General features: G+C 38.7%; 1 protein-coding gene across 2 annotated transcripts; it reads right to left on the minus strand.

Moving 5' to 3' along the window:
• Positions 1 to 497: 497 nt before the first annotated feature.
• n4bp2 (NEDD4 binding protein 2) lies at positions 498 to 21,557 on the minus strand. 2 transcript variants are annotated; one of them, XM_072670173.1, is made up of 16 exons: positions 20,999 to 21,557; positions 19,058 to 19,976; positions 18,645 to 18,769; positions 17,601 to 17,689; positions 15,198 to 15,274; positions 13,846 to 13,998; positions 9,505 to 11,954; positions 9,007 to 9,092; positions 8,376 to 8,421; positions 7,560 to 7,774; positions 7,269 to 7,393; positions 6,059 to 6,185; positions 4,387 to 4,569; positions 3,612 to 3,780; positions 1,768 to 1,891; positions 498 to 1,560 (listed from the first exon to the last, which is right to left on the minus strand). In XM_072670173.1, exons 1-16 carry the CDS (start codon positions 21,264 to 21,266, stop codon positions 1,515 to 1,517), a joined length of 5,202 nt encoding a protein of 1,733 aa, XP_072526274.1. In that variant the 5' UTR covers positions 21,267 to 21,557; the 3' UTR covers positions 498 to 1,514. The 2 variants fall into 2 exon arrangements, with proteins under 2 accessions (XP_072526274.1, XP_072526275.1); XM_072670174.1 differs by lacking the exons at positions 498 to 1,560; positions 1,768 to 1,891; positions 3,612 to 3,780 and adding an exon at positions 3,807 to 4,187.
• Positions 21,558 to 22,591: the final 1,034 nt, after the last annotated feature.

Genomic DNA, 22,591 nt, shown 5'->3' on the forward strand with positions numbered 1-22,591 from the left:
GTCTTATCTTAATAGGCTTATAAGTGCAAACAGAAAATGTCAACCTCAAATAACCACTAAAATACCCATTAAAATAATACCCACTAAAATAATATTATTAACCAAAAACCCTCTACCAGTTTTAGTATACAGTTTTACAGGGGCTGTAGAATGGTGTGATAGACATGTCCTGATATTACCAGCTTTCCTAATAACTGGTGAGCTCGCTTGATTAAGAAATGTTCACCTATTGCCCTCTAGTGGAGTACAAGATCATTCTCAGACATTTTTTTCCATTTTACCTCATGGAGAAACTTGACATTTGCAGCTTCAAATGAACGTCAGTCAAAAAGCTGCTGAGTTACATTTTCCCCCCACCAACGTGCTCATCACAGCTTTAGTGTGGCAGAACCGAAAGAAAAAAGAATCAAATGTAAACAAATTTTCTTTAGTTTTTATTCTTATTTCATATTGTTTAATACAGAAAAAAAAACATTTTAATACAAAAGTAATCTTACAGTCTTCAAAATACAAATTGCTTCAAAAAGTCACATTTTAGAACATGGTACATGTAGCACTGTTCTCAAAGTTAAGAACAGAGTAAGAAAAGCTGGTGAGAATAGCAGCATTAAGATAGTAATTAAAAATATATATGCATGCATCAAAGCCCTAAACAGAATGTATAATATCAAAACCAGATGACCATATACAAGACGCTGAAGTTATGCTAAAACTACAAAAACACTAATGTAATTTGGTGTTTAACATTTAAACCAGGTTCTGTATTCATAAAGCATTCAAAAATCAAAAAGATACTAAGAGCTTCTTACGATTACTGTCAATACAGAGATGATGTTTTTCTGGGTCTAAATAAAGCACCTTTAGTGCACTGATCTAGAAGGAAAATGTTTTTTTGTTTCAATGGACACAAAAAAAACGATGGGGGGGGGGGGGGGGTTGAAATATTAAAATAAGATCAAATCAAACAAACAATACCTGATGTTTCTTAGCACAGCTTGATTTTAGAGTCTTGGTCCACAGGTTTTTGACTTTTAAAAGACAGTCTGATTATTTGTGTTCTATTTGTATTATGGAGATATATTTGTTACTTTGTCACAACATGCCTCTTGTTCAATGTAAAATATAAATAAATAAAAGAACATGGTAAATACAATTTCCTGCATAACTGTGTTAACATTCAGCCTCAAATAGGTATTCAAAAATATATTAAATATACCCTTTTCAAACCATGAATGTGGCCAAAATATGGCTCAGGGTATACAGATTGACTACTTTTGAATACATAAATGTTTACTATATACAAATACAATATATACATAAACATACGATTATGCATTAGTGTGATCATGAAAAGTCTCATTATATTCTTTACCTGAATAAATGTGCCTTGTAGGATTAGAGGTATGGGAGAGCGAGAGAGAGGGAGAGCGAGGGAGAGAGAGAGAGAGAGAGTATGGAAAAATGTTTCATTTCAATGGGCATGTTTCATTTCAAAGCAGCAGCTGTCGAGAAGGTCAGTGCAATGTGACAAGGATTAAACCAATCTTAGGCTCCGAGTACCTGAGCGAGAGATGGGTAAATGGTTGGAAGATATGGTTTATACAATACCTTGTCCTAAAATGCTAAAATTCTTTATTTCTCACTCCAAATGTAGTTGAACAAACAAAATATGTTCAGCAATGAACATGTCTTGGCTGACACTATCTGGAGTGAGAAGAAAATTGACTGGCCGAGCAACTTAAAGCCACAAAGCTTTAATGTGCATACCTGTAATGTTGGCTCTTTAGGTAGTCCAGAACGGCAGGCCTGATACGAGCAACACCTCCTTGGCTGCGATTGCCTCTTCCTGTGATGACTGACAGCTGGGGACGGCACAAACCCTGCTGCCATTCTAACAGGAAACAGGAAGTATATATACGCACAATCTATACAGGCTCACAATGTACAGTGCTGATACCATTAAAACACACTCATCTCACACATAAACATCACAAGAATACTTTGTATTAAAAAACGCTTTCAGCATTACATAGGAGAAAAGTACCTACATTCCATACAAGACCACTTGCACTTTGATTATGAAATACTTTTTGAAAAGTTGGAATTTGGACTAGGAAGCTATATAGTAATCAAACATCTACTCCATGTTTTTATTAAACAAATCTAGAGATTAATAAATAAATTATATTAAAGGGATGTGTCAATCCAACCTTTAGGTAAAATCCAAACAATCTGTTCTAATATAAAAACTTTTGGCCGGTATGTGATACTGATCAGATAGCATTGTTGAATTAATAAACCATATACCTCACCATCTGGGAGAGACTTAGGCATCAGGACTGACTTAAAGATTAGTTTACTAACTTTGTAAAACAAAATATAATATAAGATAGAAATGTATCAAAACATTATTTATTTGTCAATAAATAATTGTGTTGGACCTTGACACAGTGTGCCTGGGCTCAGGGCTTTACTGTAAGACCAAAAAAAGAGCTAGTAGCTCCTCTCTTCTCGGTTCTCCTTATATGGGAGACAAGTTGAGGCAATGACATCAATACCCCCTCCCCCTCACTCTCATCCGTCCCCCAATATCGGCGCAAGTCTCCAAACAAACAGTTCAGTTCTTGTCCTTTTCTATTGCTGAAAACGGCGGAAACAGCAAAGCTATGTCTTATAAAAATGGCAATGGGGGGATTTAAATCTGAAATATACAGATTTTTTGTGAAAAAACATGTCATCTGTTAATTTTGGACACTTCTGGCACTGAATAGTGTTTGTCGGTGTCTGCCTGCATGTGTGCCTGTGTGTGCAAAAGATGCCCTGCTTGCCCCTCCATCCTCTTGAGTAAACAGAGCAAGCTGCTGAAGGCTGTGTGTGGATTTTAACTGTTTTTCTAAGATGGATTACTCACAGTGTGTCAAAGACCGGTCAAGGCCACTACACTGGTGAGAATGTCCTATTCTATGATATGTGTGTGTCTGTTTGTTACTCTGATCTGATCCTGAGTTCTGAAGCCAAGACAATCAGTGGTGCAGGAACCAGGATTGGTAAATGGATTGGTACAGATTATTTATTCTGTAAAGCTGCTTTGTGACAACGGTAGTTGTAAAAAGTGCTATTACCCATTTCAATAGATTATCTGAGCTTGTGGCAGGTTACATGGCCAATAGCAGTCTGGGCAATTTAGAAAAAGAAACAAGTACTTAAAAGTGGTTTAAAACAGAATTCTGAATGCCCAAAAAGTGCAGCTGTCCAAGCACTGGCCCAAACACTGGGAACTCTATAGTGATTCCAGATTCCCCATTTTTTCCCCCCAGATAAAGCAATTAAAACTGACTACGTCCAAAAGAGACATCACTAAAGCCCATAAAGTTAGTTGGGATTATTGGGGGCTGCTATTGTACTGTAAAATAGGCCAATAAGCCAGGATATTACTTATTTAGGAAACAGTTAGGTAAAATGCTACACTTTGTCAGGGGAATTGTGTATTGGAATTATTAGTAATAATACATTTTATTATTCCAATATACAATTCCCCTGCCAAACAGTGTAGTTTGTACAATTGTGCATGCATCAAAATTATCAAATTTATTCGTTTGCATGTTCATCACCTGAGATCTTATCAATGAGAACCTGCTGCAGGTGACGCAGAGCTTCATCAACATGCAGTCCGTGGAGATCCAAAACATTCTGTGGCAGAAGTGTAGCATTAACACGTTCAAATATTTTCACTGCTGCACGATGATTTGCCTCCCTCATCTTCTGCCCATGCAAGTGCCCCTAGTGTCACACACACACACACACACACACACACACACACACACACACACACACATACACACACATACACACACACACACACACACACACACACACACACACACACACACACACACACACACACACATCATAAAATGTCATATGTAGGACAGGGCCAATAAGCAGGGATTTAAAATCAACAAATCAGGTAAAACTAATTGACCATTAACATTATCTTCTATTACGTAATTCATTATATATTTTGAGACCTCATGACAAATAAAATTAAACTAAAAAATAAGACTGCAAATGACATTACAAAGTGGCTTAGATCCTTATGATTGCCCATTTTCTTGCTTTTAACACATCACCTTCAAGAACTGCCTGTTCACTTGCTGCCTCATATATCAGTCCCTTAACAGATGAAACTGTAGATGAAAATAATCAAGGTTTTTTCTTTTCACCTGTCAGTGGTGCTAATGTTACAGCTGATATGGAGTGTATATTTGTGTATATTTATATATGATAAAAAAACTGATACATAAATTCTACTTGATTTCACAGAGATTCTTGTTATCAATGAGTAATCTCAGAATGTTTCAGCATGTATCAGTATATATTCCAAACCTGCTGAGCGTAAAAGCTGGCCACATCCTTTTGTCCCTGTCTGTGGGCTTCAGCAGCTTTATCAAAACATTCCTGCTGCTGCCGTCTCTGAAGCATGGCTTCTGTGCGGAAGTCTTCATACTCTGGATCTTCTGTGTCCTGAAACTGGGCTACATCTGGCTCCTCATTTTTTTGCTTCCGCTTCTGTCAAAACACATTAACATAGCACAGGAACTCAACACTCCTCCAAGCTCACTTTACAGACCTATTACTTAACCAACTGATGGGGAGATTATGTATTTTATCTCTGATGATTTATGTATTGATTATATTTCTTATTGATTATGTTTTAAGGTGCTTCCCCTCTGTGTGTGTGAAATTAAATTATCTAAAGCCATAACCTTGACTCAACAGGGAATGTTAATACTGCATGAGCAGAAGGAGAGAAACAAATGTGTAGTGATCTAGCTTTGAGAAATAAGTTTTTATTAAATATATTAGTGATTTCTTTCACAAAATGTTATTCATAAAGTCGTGTCTATAGCTATTGTATAAGACAAAAAAACATGTTAGAAAAATGGGATGGGCAAGGTGAAGTCATGTGAGGACTCCTCTTTGATGTGGAAGGTTGTTTTTTGTGGAAAACACAACAACAACAACAAGAACAACAAGAACAACCAAAAAAAACTTTTATAAAGGTGCACGTATTCGTCACTGTACAGTGTGGACTGTACAGCGAAATGTGTCCTCCGCATTTAACCCATCTGGTAGTGAACACACACTCACACACACACATGTGTTAGGGGCAGTGAGTACACACACACACCCAGAGCGGTGGGCAGCCAACTCCAGCGCCCGGGGAGCAGAGAGGGTAAAGGGCCTTGCTCAAGGGCCCAACAGTGGCAGCTTGCCGAGCCCGGGAATCGAACCCACAACCCTGTTATCGATATCCCGGCGCTCTAACCGCTGAGCCACCACTGCCCCATTTTATGGTGTGATTGGGGATTGATTTGACTACCATGTTGAATCATTCTCAGGTTAACCTCAAATACAGAGTTGTACCAGCTGTATTTCTATTTTTTTTTACTTTACATTTTGGTTTAGAGCAATTTACATTTTAATATATGCCAAAATGTATAATTTAGTCCCAACACAACTTCATAGATGTTGAATCAAATCTACCTCCCTGGTGACTAAGACTATGCCTAGCCCCACTGGCAGCGTTCATGCATGTTTAGTTCCTCAATTCCCATGTGAATTAGAATGAAGTACTAAGAAATTGGCATTTTACAAACAGTCTTCAAGTAAAATGTTATATCATTGTAATCTAGCCAATGCTGACACAAGATGTGCTGCTAATTAACACTGAAAAAAGCCACTTTTTAGTAAACAGTTTCTGTAATGAGACATTCTGGACTGATTTATTGAGTTTAGTAGAGACTTTCCTTAAAACTACTGTTTTAAAGCGTGTTTGGTATCTTATAATCCAGTCTGACTCACTTCCCTGACCATTCAGCTTCAGTTTCTTTAAAACACTGCAGTCAAGTCAGTTTGTGCGTGTTATAGTGGTACACACTTTGGACTGATTTGTTGTTGTTTGACGACTGTGTGAAATAACTTTTATAGTAAGATGAAATGTGCTATGATGAGTGTGAGCGCATGCTTGGGTGTATGTACACAAGTATGTCCTCACCCTCTCTTTGCTCGGTGCTCGGTGTGTCTCAAAATGTTCAGAGGCAACTTCGGCAGCCACAACATTTCTAACAGGTCCATCGTCCAACAGAGTGCGCAAGAATTGCTCAGTCTGCTCCAGAGAATAACTAGAAAAAAAAAAAGGTTAGATGTAAAAGTTTTGGCACCCCTCTTACTGTGAATAGTTAAGTGAGTAGAAGTTGACATGATGAAGACAAAATGTTGTCTTTTCAACAACAGCAACACCAGTACAAATATGTTAGTGACATTAAAAGAAAATCTGTGAGCAGCCAACTCCAGGGCACAGGGAGCACAGAGGGTGAGAGGCCTTGCTCAAGGGCCCAACAGTGGTAGCTTGCCGAGCCTGGGTATAGAACCCACAACCCTGTCATCAACAGCCCGGAGCTCTATCCGCTGAGCCACCACTGCCTAAATACAGAGTATGTATAGTGTTTATATAATGTGCTTAGTATAACTTAGTGTGAATATTCAGTATTTCTATTTTGTAAACATTTGTTCTTTTTTACTACCATGAGGGACAATGCATATATGTTTTTTCACTCACTTTACACTTGTGTAATGTGACGTGACAAGCGTGTTTGATTTGATACCAACAACTGTCTATAAAAAGCAGAACGTTCTACAGCAGGATAACGATACTAAAAACCTCAAAATCCAAAAGGAAAGAGGCACAAGCTGAAGGTTTTTGCCATTTCCCCTCACAGTCCAACCTAAACATCATGGAAAATCTGTTGATGAACCCCAAAAGAGCACTGCATTGCAGTCGACCCAAAAAGCATTTTGCTAGAAAGAATGAAAAATTAATGTGAAGACAAATGAAGACATCTGAAGCTTGTAACAGACATATTTTGCCTTGCATGTTGCAGTCTAACTCTTTCTGTACAGAGTCTGTTCATAGAGACGTTTTCATTTTGTAACTGAAAGCTGTTTAGTACGACTGTTTGGAAAAACTAACCAATACAGTTTATCCAAACTGTAAGACCTTTCCGACCACACTTAATAGATTAAGTGCGACTTAGTCTCTAATATAGGGAGTTTTTCCTTGCAACGGTCACCTTTGGCTTGCCCACCAAGGGTTTTAGTTTTTTGTTTTATTTATATCTTGTCGTATAACTGATTCCAGGAGTATAAAGTGTAATACAAATGTATTTGATTTGAATATCTATTCTCGCTTTCTCCATTTTTCTTACTTGTGGTCTCTGAAGATATCCCTGAGGAAGTGCCTGTCAATAGTGGGGAATAGAGTGAAGAGTTGTTTCTCCTTCAGTATAGCTGCTCCATCTTTCTTGTCCAAATCCCACCGACTCAACCTGGACTGTACACACAAAACACACCGTGTTGCACAGTGTCTGTAGTTCAGGACAGTTACAATGTTTATATGTACAGTCATATTACCATTAAAACCTTTTTACATTGTGTGCTAGGGCATACATTTTGAAGAAAAGTGCATAAGTTTGAGGTTGTATGATTGTTACTGGTACCTTCTCCAAGCTCTCTTGCATTACTTGCTCCTCAATCATGATGTTCCTGAGAGACACTGGTGGACGGGACACATTCCAGTGGTCCATTAATGGAAAACCATCTTGGATGTTTGACTGGCTCATAAGTGAAGAGTAGCCATCTGCACCAATCAGAAAACGAACATCAGAGTCCCTCTGTCCATCCGTGGCTAGAGTTTCGCCCCAGTGGACAGAACCTGGGTAACCATGGGGACTCAAATAGTAAGGTAGAATATAGAGAAAAGCAAAGACAATGCCAATGTTTAAAACAGGCATTACATTACATACTGTTACAACCCAAGCAAGTAGTAGGAGATTTCCATAGTATCTCAAAAAATATCATGGTATATGGTATTTTACAATTATTATTATTATCATCATCATCATCATCGTTACAGTGACTTTGGTTTGGCAGTGATTTTTTTTGATGGAACTAATGTTTTATTTGGGTAAAACGTAAAACAATTTCATAATTACATTATTACTTATATATTTATTTGAAAGTGTAAAAGCAGCTGGTTGAAGTGGAGTTTGTTTGAACTACTTCTCAAACTAATGATTAATGCTGAAAATAGTGACACATCTACATCTGCTCACCAAGGCAAGAAGGGTTGTATGTGTTTTTCAAGACAAGTGTGCTTTTTACACATATGTTTAGAAATATGTTTAGTTCCATTGTTTTTTAAGATACTATTGTAACCCTCCTATGCACATACTGATTGCTGATCCTGCTATGAAAGACAAGACAGAAAAGTGGTAAATTTCTGTACACAAATGCATGTATTCATGTATACTTACTCTGTTGCAGTAGATGATAAGACAGAGCCGCTTGTCTATGCCTCTCCTATAAAAATAATTAAATAAATTAATTAATAAAACAAAATTTACTTAAGACAACACATTTTGCAAGATTCAATAGTTAAGTAGAAGAGTGAGCATATCTTCACAAGCAGATTTTCACAGATCCCTAAAACATTCCACTATTAGTAGTATATCTGTAACAACCTCCAGACAGCTAAGACAGCAATGACAGACAGTTTCATTAATTCTATTTTTTTTTTATTTACCAATTGCTTAATGTTTTATCCAATCATTTTTATTTGGATATTTATTCTTTTTTCTTTAGTTGTTTAAATTTCAATATATTTTGATCGCAAATTCTGATGTATTCATTTTATTGTGTAATTTTTAGTAGATCTTAATTTGTTCATTTTATTTTTTTGATGTTTCATTTATTTATCCTGCTAGTTTTCTTAATTAGCTTATGTAGGTGTGTTGGTGTTATTTGACGTTCATTAAATTTAGATCTAGAGTTAAAATAAAGGTTGATGGCTTGACTGATAATTTTTACCAACTTACCAAGCAAATACACTGTAGAAATAGATCAGTAAAAAACACCAGTAAAAGGAAATCATATGTAATAAGTCACCTGGATGGTTTCTTTCCATTTCTGGTGCAGCAGTTTGGCCAAATTAAGGTCCATCAGCACTGAGCAGTCTTCTGGTGAAAACTCACCTGTATCCGATAAAGACGCAAACAGAATTCAAAATTGGTGGAACACTGGTGCAATTACAGTTTGTATATAGAGTCATCTTTAACCTTTCTGGTAATATTTACCAAGGGTGACAGTAAATATAAAACACAATATATACACAAAATAAAAATATTTGCTCATTTTGCTGTACTAAATTTATTAAGCTACACAAACGGGTCACTCCATATAGACGTCTTTAGAACAAGTTTTGGATTCAACTATTTGATCTTTCCATTTTGGTCCTGGAGGGCCAGTCTCCAAATTTTTTCCTGCTTAAACATACTGGATTCAACATGTATTTAGCTGGTTTAGTGGTTGTGCTTGAGTAGAGAAATCACCAGACTTTACATTCGTTCTCCAGGACCAGAATAAAAAAAAGAACAGGCAAGTTACCTGGGGAGATCCCTACAGGTCCAAACAGTTCAGTCAACTGCAGTGCAAGTTCTGTAGGTAGTTTCAGCTCCAATATCTGAATATCCAAAGGTTCTTTTTTCCCTTGACTGCTTCTCTCTTTTCCTCTTTCTTTCTTCTCTTCCTCCTTTTTGTTTTCCATATCTTCAAGCTGAGCGAAGAATGACCGAGTTATGGCATCAACTTCTTCTTTTGTCACTTCATCTTCTTCCATGTTATGTCGTACCTCTTCCTCAATCCACCCTTCTAATCCTCCATCAAAATACTGTTCAAATATCTCTCTTTGTGAAACCAATGTGAGTTCCTGTCCTGGCACTTGTTGGATTTCTGTCTCTGACTCTGTAGAATTAGACACACTAGGATCCTGTTGTGCTCTGGACTTTCCAAAAGGCTGGTCTGGGTGTGCTGAATTGGAAGATATGAATGTACACTCAATTTCTGCACCTGTATCATTGTGATCTGCCTCTTCATGTGTAAATTGTAAAAAAGAATTTTGATCATCATTAGAAGTCTGGATTAGTTCACTCTTTTCAAGTTTTACATTGTCTTCAGATTCCCTGGCATCAGCACTCACTGTTAAACTGTAGTCACCACTGGTGCCTGGCACTACAAAGTGTGCACCAGGGCACTCAATGCTAGCCTGTCTCATTGCATCCTCCTTGGACTCAGAATTTGTCACAAGAGAATGCCCAGTCACCTGACGAGCACAAAACTCTTCTTTTTCCAAATCTTCTTCCTCAGTAACTAGAGGGTCCAAATTATCTTCTGCATCCTCCTCCTCCCTATAAAGCTCTTCACCTGAATCTAGCAGCAAGTTAGTGGTCCAGTCCATGTCCTGATGACACTTTTCATATAGGTCCTCCAAAGTCTCCATGGGGACATGTTTAAAATGGTGGCTCAGTATCTTCAGGCTGTGCTGTTTTAAAGGTAATTCTATAAGGTCACTCTCCTCCACCTGTGATCCTTTCTCATGACACACACGGTACGGCACCTCCTGCTGGCCAGAGGCTGTCTTTTCACCTGTATTAGGGACAAAACGTAAAGGATTTCCTTCCAAAATAACTATGCCAGGGGCAGAGCTGTCTAGTTCACAGAATTTCTGGTTAATTCTCCACAGCAGGGCAAATTCCTGAGGGTCTGTTTGCACTGAGGCACAGAGACACGTTGGTAATAGTAGTTCCAGTTGAGGTGGAGGCATTAGGTCTAGTAGCTGTGGTGAAGTGGCTGGAGACCCTGTGTGTAGGCAGGCTGAGGATGGGCTTTGATTGGTGAAAGTAAGTGCCAGTCTGCAGGATTTTCCTGCCCTGCGACTAGATCCTTTCCGTTTCTCTTTGCTGACTTCAGCATTATGGTCAGCCTCATCTCTTAAACTTAGAGTTGTCTCCGGAGTAAAACTGGATTTATCCATCACCTCTAAATCCACTGTCTGCACATCTATCCTATCATTTGTTGTAGTTTGTATCTCTCCATCTGGCTCTGTTGGACCTCTCTCATACTCATTCTCATTTATTTTGATTTCTTTAGATGGGCTTTGAGGTTGAGAGTTGCCTTTTCCTGGATCAGTAGATCTTCCAAACTTCCATTCATGAACACAGTCAGGGAGTATCTTTTGGACCTCAGTTCCTAAGCTTGACTTCTGCTCATCTCCAGGCGAGGATGCAGAGCGCCTAGCTGATTCTTGAACTAAGCCTTCTCCTTGAAGAAGATCAAGAACATTCTGGAACTCTGTTTTACTTCGGCTGTAATAATCAGAATGCTCTATATTATCAGGGATACAGCTGTCTTCAACATGGCTTGGTGTTTTTTCATCTAGGTGTTTCAATGTCTGAGTATCTGACCTCCGGCTTCGTTGCCCACGCTGTTCAAGGCTTTCAGATGGCCAGTCTCCTACAAAATTTAACAGTTTTTGTTTAGCAGTATCATCCTGTTCAGCACCATCCTCTTGAGTGGCTTTCGTTACAGTGTCACAGTCAAGTTTAAAGTTCAGAAACTGATTAGCATCCACTACACCTGCAAATCTGCTACGCTCTTTCTCTCTCTTTACCCGCTGGCCAATTGACTCTGAAAACGCTACAGGCAGTTCCATGGCCTTCTCTTGCAACATGTCAGGGTTGCAAAGATGCTCTTTATTTACATTGAGACCAGTGCACCCAGAAAATGTAATACAGCTTTCCAGTTCCCAGTCCAAGCTCGCTCCATCTAGCAGCTCAGATTCTGTTGTTCCAATCTGTTTCTCAGTGTTCCCCTGGGAGGACACAGATTCTTTAGAGCTGTGCAACCCAACCTCAGCTTCTGCTGCACCTGTTCCTGCAGAGTTGTGACTAAATTTCTGACAGACTGAGGAGACATCAGGCAGAGAAGAGGACAGGTGGATACCAAACGCAGAGTCCCCCACAAGGTCAGGACGGCTTGGCTCAGCTGGTAATGGCTGCCTGTAAGATGAAAGGAGTTAAAGGCTGAGTAATTGAGCAAGAAGGGAACATATGATGTTCCCATATGATTTAAACATATAATGATATTTAACTAAATATTATTTACAAAATAATGTTATACATGGTAGGTATTGTCCCAGGTCATGCTTCATCAGGTCTGTAAGTAATTTGAACAGGAAGCTCTAAATAAGTTACTCTTTGTACTTGTTTGTCTTTACCATCTCCTTTTACAGATAAGGTGGTAGGCTTTAAACAAGAAGCTAAGAACTTAATATGCATTCTTATTCACTTTCTTCTATGCTTTACTTTGATACAGGCTGGATAACTACTGGCTGGAATCTTGTGTGAACCTTTCAACATCCTGCTTATACACTACAAGGGTCTTCTGTTTGTCAGATTTCCACTCCTGCTTTACTCACATCCTTGTTTAAAAGTGTTGATGATCATGTTTTGGCAATGTGACTTGACTGACTTTGCTCTGTTTAATCCTATTAAATTAAAAATGTAATATATTTAATACAAAAATTGAAATACAGATTGTTTTTTTCTATTGGTAAATCATTTTGGTGGGGGCATTAAAACAACACAAACATTTTTAATGAAATTCAAAACAATATAATATAAAATATAACCCAGTTTTTTTTATTCTAGATTTAGACCCAATCACATTGCTGAAACAACAACAAAGGTTTCCCCCATACAACTACAACTTTCCCCCATATCCTGAGCTGCCACTTGCTGTCTGCTTAATGCTGGCATGAGTCTGCCTGCCACCCTTTGAACCAGTTTCTTCCGCTGAGTGAATTAACTTATGTTTGTCAAAATTCTTTTGTTTATCCTCCCTCTCAGTTTTTCTTCTTTCTGCTGCCTGCTCCAGGCCCATGTTAATTTGTTCACAGCAGGATGGTACTGCACAGCTGTGTATGTGACGGTTTAGCCAGCATCAACTTTACACTAGTTTCATCCAAATGAGGCCAAATCCAGATCTCTGTGAAGTTGCTTTGTGAAACGTTATATAAACAATTGAATTGAACCCCAGGTATTCAGTTTTTACTGCTTTGTCGCATCATTTTCTGCACTGTCACACAGAATGTTTAAAGCTGTTGCTAGGCTTGTGGATAAAGACTCCAGAGAACATGGCATATGGCAATCCAAAATAGTCTCGGTCTGAGATGTGCCTTTATTTGACTATATGGATTAAGAATACTGAAATTAAAAGAAGAAGAGATTAGACAGGTTCTCTCAAATGATTCTCTTGTTCCTGACTCACTCCAGACTGTACACATTGCAGCACACAAACCCAAGAATGGTAGCGAGCAAGAGGCCATTGCCAATGAGAAATGGGCAGATTCCTCAGAAATGTTGCCAGAATCTGGTGTCTGGCTATGCATCATGTATACAGCAGGTCATAACAGTTCTACTAAGTACTAAAGACGTCTGTTATTGTGAGACTGCAGTTATTATTGCTTTGTAAATGTTGCTAATAAACCTAGTTTGCAATGGAGGTTGAATCATTTTAATTGCAAATGTCTATTGCATCAAGTTAATATGCATATGTACACTGACTACAGCGGAGGAAAGGAGGAAAGACTTTTTTCATTAAAAACAAATATTGTATTGTATTGTCCTTGGACAATTGGAACAGCCAATTGTGTCCAAGTTTCAACCATCTAGCTCAGGGGTGTCCAATCTTATTCCATCCACTTTGTGCAATGTACTAGTTCCAATGGCAGCAAAACAGTTCCAGAGCATGATGCTACCACCACCCTGATTTAAAGATGACCTCTCATTGTGTCCAAGAATAAAAACAGTCAAAAGAAAATTTAAAAGCCCAATATTGCCATTCAAGTGTATGTAAATGTCTTCATTTATTAAATTTAAAGGCACTCACTGTGTTGTGTCTGATTTTGGCCCATCAATATCCACACCAAACACAGCTGTGGACTTGGGCTGTGAAGCCATTATGTTCTGGACAGATACATAGCGGTCTTGGTTTTCCAGCATGCGTCGAATCTTCTCCTTAGTTACTCCATGTTTAGTCCGTCTACAAAGAAATTTTTTTTTTAATAGTTTCATAATCATATCATCCTGAATTTTAAGGTGCGTGTATCTATTTATATTTATCAGTGGCACAAAAGAGTATGTGAAACCTTTAGAATTGTATGGTGTTCTGCATAAATTTGTCATAAAATGTAATCTGATCCTCATCCAAGTCAAGTGTAAATATATGACAAATATATAAATGTGCCTTAAATTACAACAAAAAAATACATGATCTTGCAGTTCTTTATTGACCACACTTATTCAACATTTAAAGTGGTAGTGGAAAAAGTAAGTGAACCCTTGGAAAAAAAAAAAGTGCCCCCCCCCCCCCCCCCCATTTTTAAGCCATTCTGTTGTGGACTTCATTGTTTTGAGTCATTGTCCTGTTGCATCACCCAAGTTGTACTGAGTTTCAGCTGACATACACACACTCAAATTATCCTGTAGAATTTTTGATACACGTGGGAATTCATCTTCCCTTTAGTGATTGTAAGCTGGCCAGGCCCCACCATACTTATCATACCGGTTGGGATGATATTTTCATGGTAATGTGCTGTGCATTTTTTATGCCAGATGTAGCGCAGAGTGTTTCCAAATAGTTTAATCTTAGTTTTATCTGTCCACAAAACATTTAGCCATTTAGTCAATGTGCTCTTTCGCAAACTCCAAGTGTGCAGCTATGTTCTTTTTAGTAAGCTGCAGCTTCCTTTGTAATGTCCCGCCAGACACCATGCTCTTTCAAGGTTTTATGGACTGTAGACTTATGAACGCAGGTGTTAACCTGTACCAATGACACCTTCAAATCTTTGGCGGTCACTCAGGGTTGTTTCTTTACCTCATTGACGAGACTCCGTCCCTCCGTTGGGCACCCACTTCTTGGCAGAGTCGCCACAGTCTCCATTGTAACCCTTTTCCAGCTTTATGTAAATCAACAATTTTTCATTGTAGGTCCTCTGAAAACTCCTTTTGGCTCACATATGCATATTTTTCTTGTGCAGAGTGTTTTTATCAGTTAAAATAGCTCTAGTCAACACCTAACTCATTTTTTAAAGAAAGACTAAAGATCATTAACTCACTTCACATACTTTATCCACTAGCACTATGAGGTTTTTATGGCTGTTCTCAATGAAGACATGAATGATTTTTTGTTATTGTTTTAGGCACATTATATTTGTCAATACAAATACAAAACTGCCATACTTCTCCAACTCTCTGGGTTTAGTTTTCCACCAGGTGTCTGGCTCACGGAACAGCACTCTATACTTATGCTTCAATGCCTGGAGAAACACAGATTGATAGAGGTCAGTATAGTGTAGTATGTCCCCCTGAAGATATGTACAGTGGGGAGAACAAGTATTTGATACACTGCTGATTTTTCAGGTTTTCCCACTTGCAAAGCATGTAGAAGACTGTAATTTTTATCATAGGTACTCTTCAACTGTGAGTGATGGAATCTAAAACAAAAATCCAGAAAAATACATTGTATGATTTTTAAATAATTAATTTCCATTTTATTGTGGGAAATAAGTATTTGATCATCTATCAACCAGTAAGAATTTTGGCTCTCACAGACATGTTACTTCTTCTTTAAGAAGCCCTCCTGTTCTCCACTACCTGTATTAACTGCACCTGTTTGAACTCGTTACCTGTATAAAAGACACCTGTCCACACACTCAATCAGTCAGACTCCAGCATCTCCACAATGCCCAAGACCAGAGAGCTTTGTAAGGACATCAGGGATAAAATTGTAGACCTGCACAAGGCTGGGATGGGCTACAGGACAATAGGCAAGCAGCTTGGTGAGAAGGCAACAACTGTTGGTGCAATTATTAGAAAATGGAAGAAATGCAAAATAACGGATAATCTCCCTCGGTCTGGGGCACCATGCAAGATCTCACCTCGTGGAGCATCAATGATCTTGAGGAAGGTGAGGAATGAGCCCAGAATTACACGGCAGGACCTGGTCAATGACCTGAATAGAGCTGGGACCACAGTCTCAAAGAAAACAATCAGTAACACTCTACGCCGTCAAGGATTAAAATCCTGCAGTGCACGCAAGGTGCCCTTCCTCAAGCCAACGCATGTCAAAGCCCGTCTGAAGTTTGCAAATGACCATCTGAATGATCCAGAGGAGGAATGGGAAAAGGTCATGTGGTCTGATGGGACAAAAATAGAACTTTTTGGTTTAAACTCCACTCGTCATGTTTGGAGGAAGAAGAATGATGAGTACAACCCCAAGAACACCATCCCAACCGTGAAGCATGGCGGTGGAAACATCATTCTTTGGGGATGCTTTTCTGCAAAGGGGACAGGACGACTGCACCGTATTGTGGGAAGGTTAGATGGGGCCATGTATCGTGAGATTTTGGCCAACAACCTCCTTCCCTCAGTAAGAGCACTGAAGATGGGTCGTGGCTGGGTCTTCCAGCATGATAACGACCCAAAACACACAGCCAGGGCAACTACAGAGTGGCTCCGTAGGAAACATCTTAAGGTCCTGGAGTGGCCTAGCCAGTCTCCAGACCTGAATCCAATAGAAAATCTTTGGAGGGAGCTTAAAGTCCGTGTGGCCCAGCGACAGCCACGAAACCTGAAGGCTCTGGAGGAGATCTGTATGGAGGAGTGGGCCAAAATCCCTGCTGCAGTGTGTGCAAACCTTGTCAAGAACTACAGGAAACGTCTCATCTCTGTAATTGCAAACAAAGGTTTCTGTACCAAATATTAAGTTTCTTTTTCTGGTGTATCAAATACTTATTTCCCACAATAAAATGGAAATTAATTATTTAAAAATCATACAATGTATTTTTCTGGATTTTTGTTTTAGATTCCATCACTCACAGTTGAAGAGTACCTATGATAAAAATTACAGTCTTCTACATGCTTTGCAAGTGGGAAAACCTGAAAAATCAGCAGTGTATCAAATACTTGTTCTCCCCACTGTATAAAGATATTTGCACAACATTCTTGAGAAATTGTAATTGTGAACAACCTAAATCTGTTAAATCATCAACTGTTATAAAAATTTCAATTCATTTCAGTTATTAACATGTGAACTTTTTAAATCTGGCATCAGTCTCTTACATTGAGACAAAATTGAGAATTGGTCTTACATTAGGTATTTTTGAATTATTATTATTTACATTGACTTTCATCGAACATTAATGGCTCTACAAGCAACACGCTTATAACAGTTTAGGAATTTGCTGCATGATGACAGAATGATTCATTTTTTTAAAAATCATTAAAGGCAAATAGGTTATTGCAAGATGCTGAATTTTACAGCACAAATGTAGAACTGGCATGCAGACCCCAAGATTGATGATAATAATGCTACAAAATGACAATACAGCTACAATTTATTAATATTAAGATCTTGTAGTCAAGTTGTCACACTGAAACCTCAAGCATGACACAGCATTATGTATAGCACTACATGTTGTAAATGCATTTATAATGTAGCATGTACAAGACTCATTAGCATTTACTTTACATTATTATTTGCTGGAAACACATGGGAAAGCCCAAGGGTGCAAGGATGCGTTGTAAGCAGAAGAATATGTTTACTGTGAGTGAAAGTAATAGGATCTTTTTCTAGTGGCTTACCAAAGCAACGTAGGGCTTCATCTCCCAACACTGCATGTTGGTGTTGTCTACAATTATAGGGCTATGGCCGCTCTCAAAAGCGTCTTTTGCTGGAAATAAAAGTAAAAATCAATGTTAATGTTTAAGAAAATATTTCATTACTAGTCTTATAGCTAGACATATGGACGATGATAACTGAAGAGAATATTTGTGATGATATTGTTCTTGTACTGTACTTCATCAGTCTATATTTAAAGTTTTATTTTATTATTTTATTTATTTTATTTTTATTTTATTTCAAAATGCATCAGGCATGTTTAGATAGTTCTTAATAAACTTGGTGCTAGCAAGTCTTTCCCATGCCACTGGCTAAAACCCAAGCCCAAAGTATTATTGATCCACCCTGTGCTTAATAGTTGTAGGGGTGTTCCTTTAATTAAATTCTGAACCCTTTTCTTCCAAACATACCTTTACTTATTGTGGCCAAAAAGTTTTTTTTTTTTACTTGTTTCCAAAGGGCATCCAGCTTTTTTGGAAGTACTTTTAAACATCCAAAATGTTTGTGTCACCACTCCAGAGTCTGTTTAATTTTTTTGTACACCTTTTGCAGTCAAACTGGGGCTCTGGTTTGCCTTTTTAGCAATTTTACGAGCCGTTTTCTTTGTGTTCCAGACCTTTGACCGTTACTGTTATTTCTTCATTATTTTATGAACTGTGACCATTTTGACCAGGGGTGCCCAAACCTTTGCATACCACTGTATGCTATTAATTAGTGTTAATGAGCAAATAAATGTTTCTATTTTTGAAAACAGTTTTATGACCCCTACTGGGAGGTCCACAGTATTTATTTTATTCAAAACACAATTAAAATATCTGATGGTGTGGTTCTTCTAATCTGATTTTTGATTTGTAAATTGACATTAACATGACAAGTGACATGTCTGTACTAAAAACAGTCAAATTAATGCAGCACTCCTTTTAACTGAACTGTGGGGTAAAACAAAATGGCAACAATTAACACAAGCTAGCAAGATCAGGGTGATTTTTATACCCTTTAATACTCACCTCTCATATGGTTCCATGCATGAGCCTCTCCCAGTAGATCTGGCTTATAATGATATGTCCCATTTTGGGTGAAGTATTCATCCGTGCTTAATACCAACCCACCTGGATTTTGTTCTAACATGGCACTGAAGAGAACGAAACAGATTAAACACAGAAAATTACACACAGAAACACACATTGCTCGAAAGAATAAAGTTTCAGAAAAAAAATCTTTGGTGATTGTACCAACACCAGGAGATTGCTTACTAATGCCAAGCTATAAAACTTTATTATTATTTATTGTAACTTACATTTAACATGGTACTAAGGAACACTCTTATGCTTAAGGTTTAGGTATCCTTGGCCAAAAGAAACATTCACATTAACATATATAAAAACAAAACCGCCAAAAATAAACACACAAACACATTTACCTGGCGAGTGTGGTTTTGCCTGATCCTGGAGCACCTCTGAGCAGCACCAAGACTGGGCCCTCCAGTATGAGTTTTCTCGAGGGAAGGGTCCATGACTTAGGAACAGTGGCTGAAGGCTTTAGAGGAGCTTGACTGACTGGCCTGCCGGGCAACCATTGTGCGGTGGTGAAAGGATGGTCATTCCAAGGAATAGGTGCTTTTATTTTGGGTGTAAAAACTGGACCACCCACACGGGGCTGGAACTCCGGAGCCTGAATGTTCCAGAACATTGCTGGTGTGTTCAAGCATTCAGGATGAGCTGTTAGGTTTGCATGAGTCGTAAACGTATTAGGACGGCAGTATGCCTTAAAGGCAGATGGCCTTGAGTTGGAATCCTCTGTCAAGTGACTAAAGTCAACAGACACATCCTTCTCCATAAGACAAGATGCACCTCCAAAGCTAAGCTCACTTACAGGTGATCCCACTCGACAAGACTCATCACGAGGCCTCGGAGTGGAGTTGGAGCTTAAAGGCGCCAATTTTGGATCACTTTCCACATCTAACTGCTCCAGCTTCGATATGGCCTGGTGACCAGGATCAGTACTTAGAGAAGGAAGAGAGCTGAGAGGAACGGAGGACAGTGTAGACTGGTTGCCAGGATGACTTTGAAGTGATGCTAAGGTTTCCAGTTCCTGATCAATAACTGAATCAAACTCCTCTGTAAGATGTGTTGCTTCCGGGCTGTGATCCCACCGTGGTTCTACACTGTCCGACACTGTGAAACACTCCAAAATCATTTTGTCTGATTCAGTCTTGTTAGTACAGGGCTGTGAGTCCAAAAGAGCAGCTGCCATCTCAAACCCTGAACATGGCGGAGTAGTTGAGATTTTGCCTTCAGCAGCATCAGACAGTTCCAGGAGAGCATCCATTGCATTTTCCACTGAGAGCAAAAGAAATTAGAACAGGGAGAGTGGAAGAGATGGAAGATATAACAGAATGGGCAGACATTTGAGAAAAAGAGACCAATAGAGACCTTGAATATACCAAGCCATAAGATAATGAATGTAGGCTAATTAATTAAGTATCGTTTTGGAAGAACTGTAGCTTACTAGTGTATTACTGAAATTTTCAGAACACAATTTTCAAAAAAACAACACACTTTTCAGCACATCATGTTCATTTCTATGGTATAATAAAGTACTCTCTACAAATCTAAAGGAGAAGGTGTTAGACAAATTCATATTCCAGTGTAAACTGAAACCGCCCACACAACTGCCTATTTACCAGAACAAGTCTAAAATTACTGTGCAGAGCACTACTCACTTATTTAGTTTACATTTAAACAGATATCAAAAACAAAATTTTCATTTTTTAGCATAAAAATATGTCAATTATTTAACAGAAGACAGAACAGACTAAATATGACATTGTATGTTTCAGTGTGTCCAGCATGTACCTTACCATTATTCTTTACATACAAATACAGTTAAATATTAAGTTAAATACAGTTTGCCTGTACGTTTCCCCCAATGCCCAGGATTTGTTTACAATAAGTATTCTGTCAAATGGCATATACGGAAATGCTTGGTCAAACTGTAGAATATAAAATGTTTATTTAACGTACCTGATAAACAACAATATATACCGATATTGCCGATATGGGCAATAACGGCAGGTATGTAACGATTACACAGTGTTAAGCTTTAGCTTTAGCTCAACAGTCATTGTGCAATCGTTACATACCTGTCATTATCTTCATAGCTTTAATTCAAACCAATCCATCTAGTTAAGCAGCACTGTCTGTCTGTGAATCAACTGGAATGTCTATAAGGGAAGTAATCAACAGTCCAAACTGGGCAGTCTGACAAGTGCTTATGTTGACAGAGACTTTTAGGCAGTTATTTAGTAAGCTAACCAACTTTTAAATAATGTACAGTGACACCTTACAGGGGTTTATGTTACCTTTAAAATCGGCCTCAGAAAGCACGATGTAAATAACAACAGGATCCAAGTGTGAGAACATCTCCTGCATGCTCCTCACTATCTCGTCTTTACGCTGAAAGCTCGACTCGCAGGAAGTGGGCAGTGTGGATCTTGAGTTACTTCTGTAGTTCGGCGGGGCAGCCTGTCTTGAAGCGGCTGCATTTCCCCCGTGACCGCGGGCTTCGGACTCACCGGCCTGTGCTGAAACCCGCCCGGGACTGTGGCCGTTTTTCTTTTTCTTTGGCATTTTGCCGACGCCGTTTTGTTCTTGGGCTGCGGGCAGATCCACTGCTGTCGAGTTTTTAGCGAAACCAAGCAGGCGACCATTAGCATTTGGGCACGCTACCAAAACGAAAAACCAAACAACCCTTTACGGCGAGGAGAAATTCTAACAGCACTGCTTGCGGACAGACGGGGAATGACAACATCATTGGGCTGGCCGGGTGAAATTAATGTTGCAATGTACTTCAAAAAATGTTATTTGTAACCATTTTGTTATCGTCTTTGGTACATAAGGTGAAGTGATGTTTCTGTTTCATTTTAATATTCTCCAAATTATTGAGAGTAACAGGACAACTGTAATTTTCTTCACAATCCTATATGTTTAAATAAAGTCAGAGATCGTGGTTGTGGTTCTTTCTCGCGGAAATATGTGGATTTTCATCTTCCGCCTTCGCACTAGGTCTGAGAGTCGATTTCATAGGGAGTCGATTCCCTGATTCCTTCCATTAGCTAACCGAGCCAGGAAGCTTTGGACTAGATTGTTGTTCTCTGGGACTTACTCTGGTGTCGTCGTCCAGACAGCCTGGCTGAAAAAATATGGCCTTCGACAGCACACACATCACTATACTATCTGTATTTTACTCAGAAACCGCAGAATTATCAGAATTATCAATTACACAACACTGTGAACACAGCAACATATCTAAAGGAGCTGACAGACGAAAATGTGGTACAGTTTAAATCAGTTAATTGAGTTAGTTGTTCTGCTCAACAAGATCAAATACGCCACGTAATTAATTGAACAGTTACAGTAAACAAATGCAGATGCTTTACTTAGAATCTAAAGTACTTCCCAGGTTGTTTCCACTCCACTACATTTTAAGCTAAAATGTTCTACTCTATTTTTTGCAGTAGCTATGTCATTACTGCATACAAAAAAAACATTTCAACATTAACAAGCTTACAGAATTGAATAAAATGCTGTAATGTGGTTGGCAAATCCTCACAGATCCAAGATAACATTTACTTTACATTTAAGGCATTTGGCAGACGCTCTTCTCTATAGCGACTTACAAAGGCGCTTCGCTATTTACCCAAGAATAACCTCAGCTGGTTTGAATAGACTAAAAATTTAAAGATCCCTCTAAGTTTAGACACTACTAAACACAAGTCAATATGGAGACCAAAGTACTCTACTCTTCGCCCAAGTACTCTCGGAAGAGGTGGGTCTTCAATCGGCGTTTGAAGACAGCGAGCGAAAAACTTCGAACTGGTAGTTGGAGTCGACTCCAACATTTCTGGAATCGAACAGCCCTGCCTTTCGCGGTGTCGCTGTGCTGCAAGGCGTCG

The sequence above is a fragment of the Salminus brasiliensis genome, chromosome 24, assembly GCF_030463535.1.
Source record: "Salminus brasiliensis chromosome 24, fSalBra1.hap2, whole genome shotgun sequence".
In the NCBI taxonomy this organism is placed as follows: domain Eukaryota; kingdom Metazoa; phylum Chordata; class Actinopteri; order Characiformes; family Bryconidae; genus Salminus; species Salminus brasiliensis.

Bases quoted from the DNA above. Each gene is read 5' to 3' on its own strand.
- n4bp2 (XM_072670173.1), bottom strand. From the start codon at position 21,266: ATGCCAAAGAAAAAGAAAAACGGCCACAGTCCCGGGCGGGTTTCAGCA. The intron at 15,275-17,600 runs GTAAGCCACTAG...GTGTTTCTCCAG, and splicing joins TGAAGCCCTACGTTGCTTTG to GCATTGAAGCATAAGTATAG. The intron at 7,394-7,559 runs GTACCAGTAACA...TTGTGTGTACAG, and splicing joins TGCAAGAGAGCTTGGAGAAG to TCCAGGTTGAGTCGGTGGGA.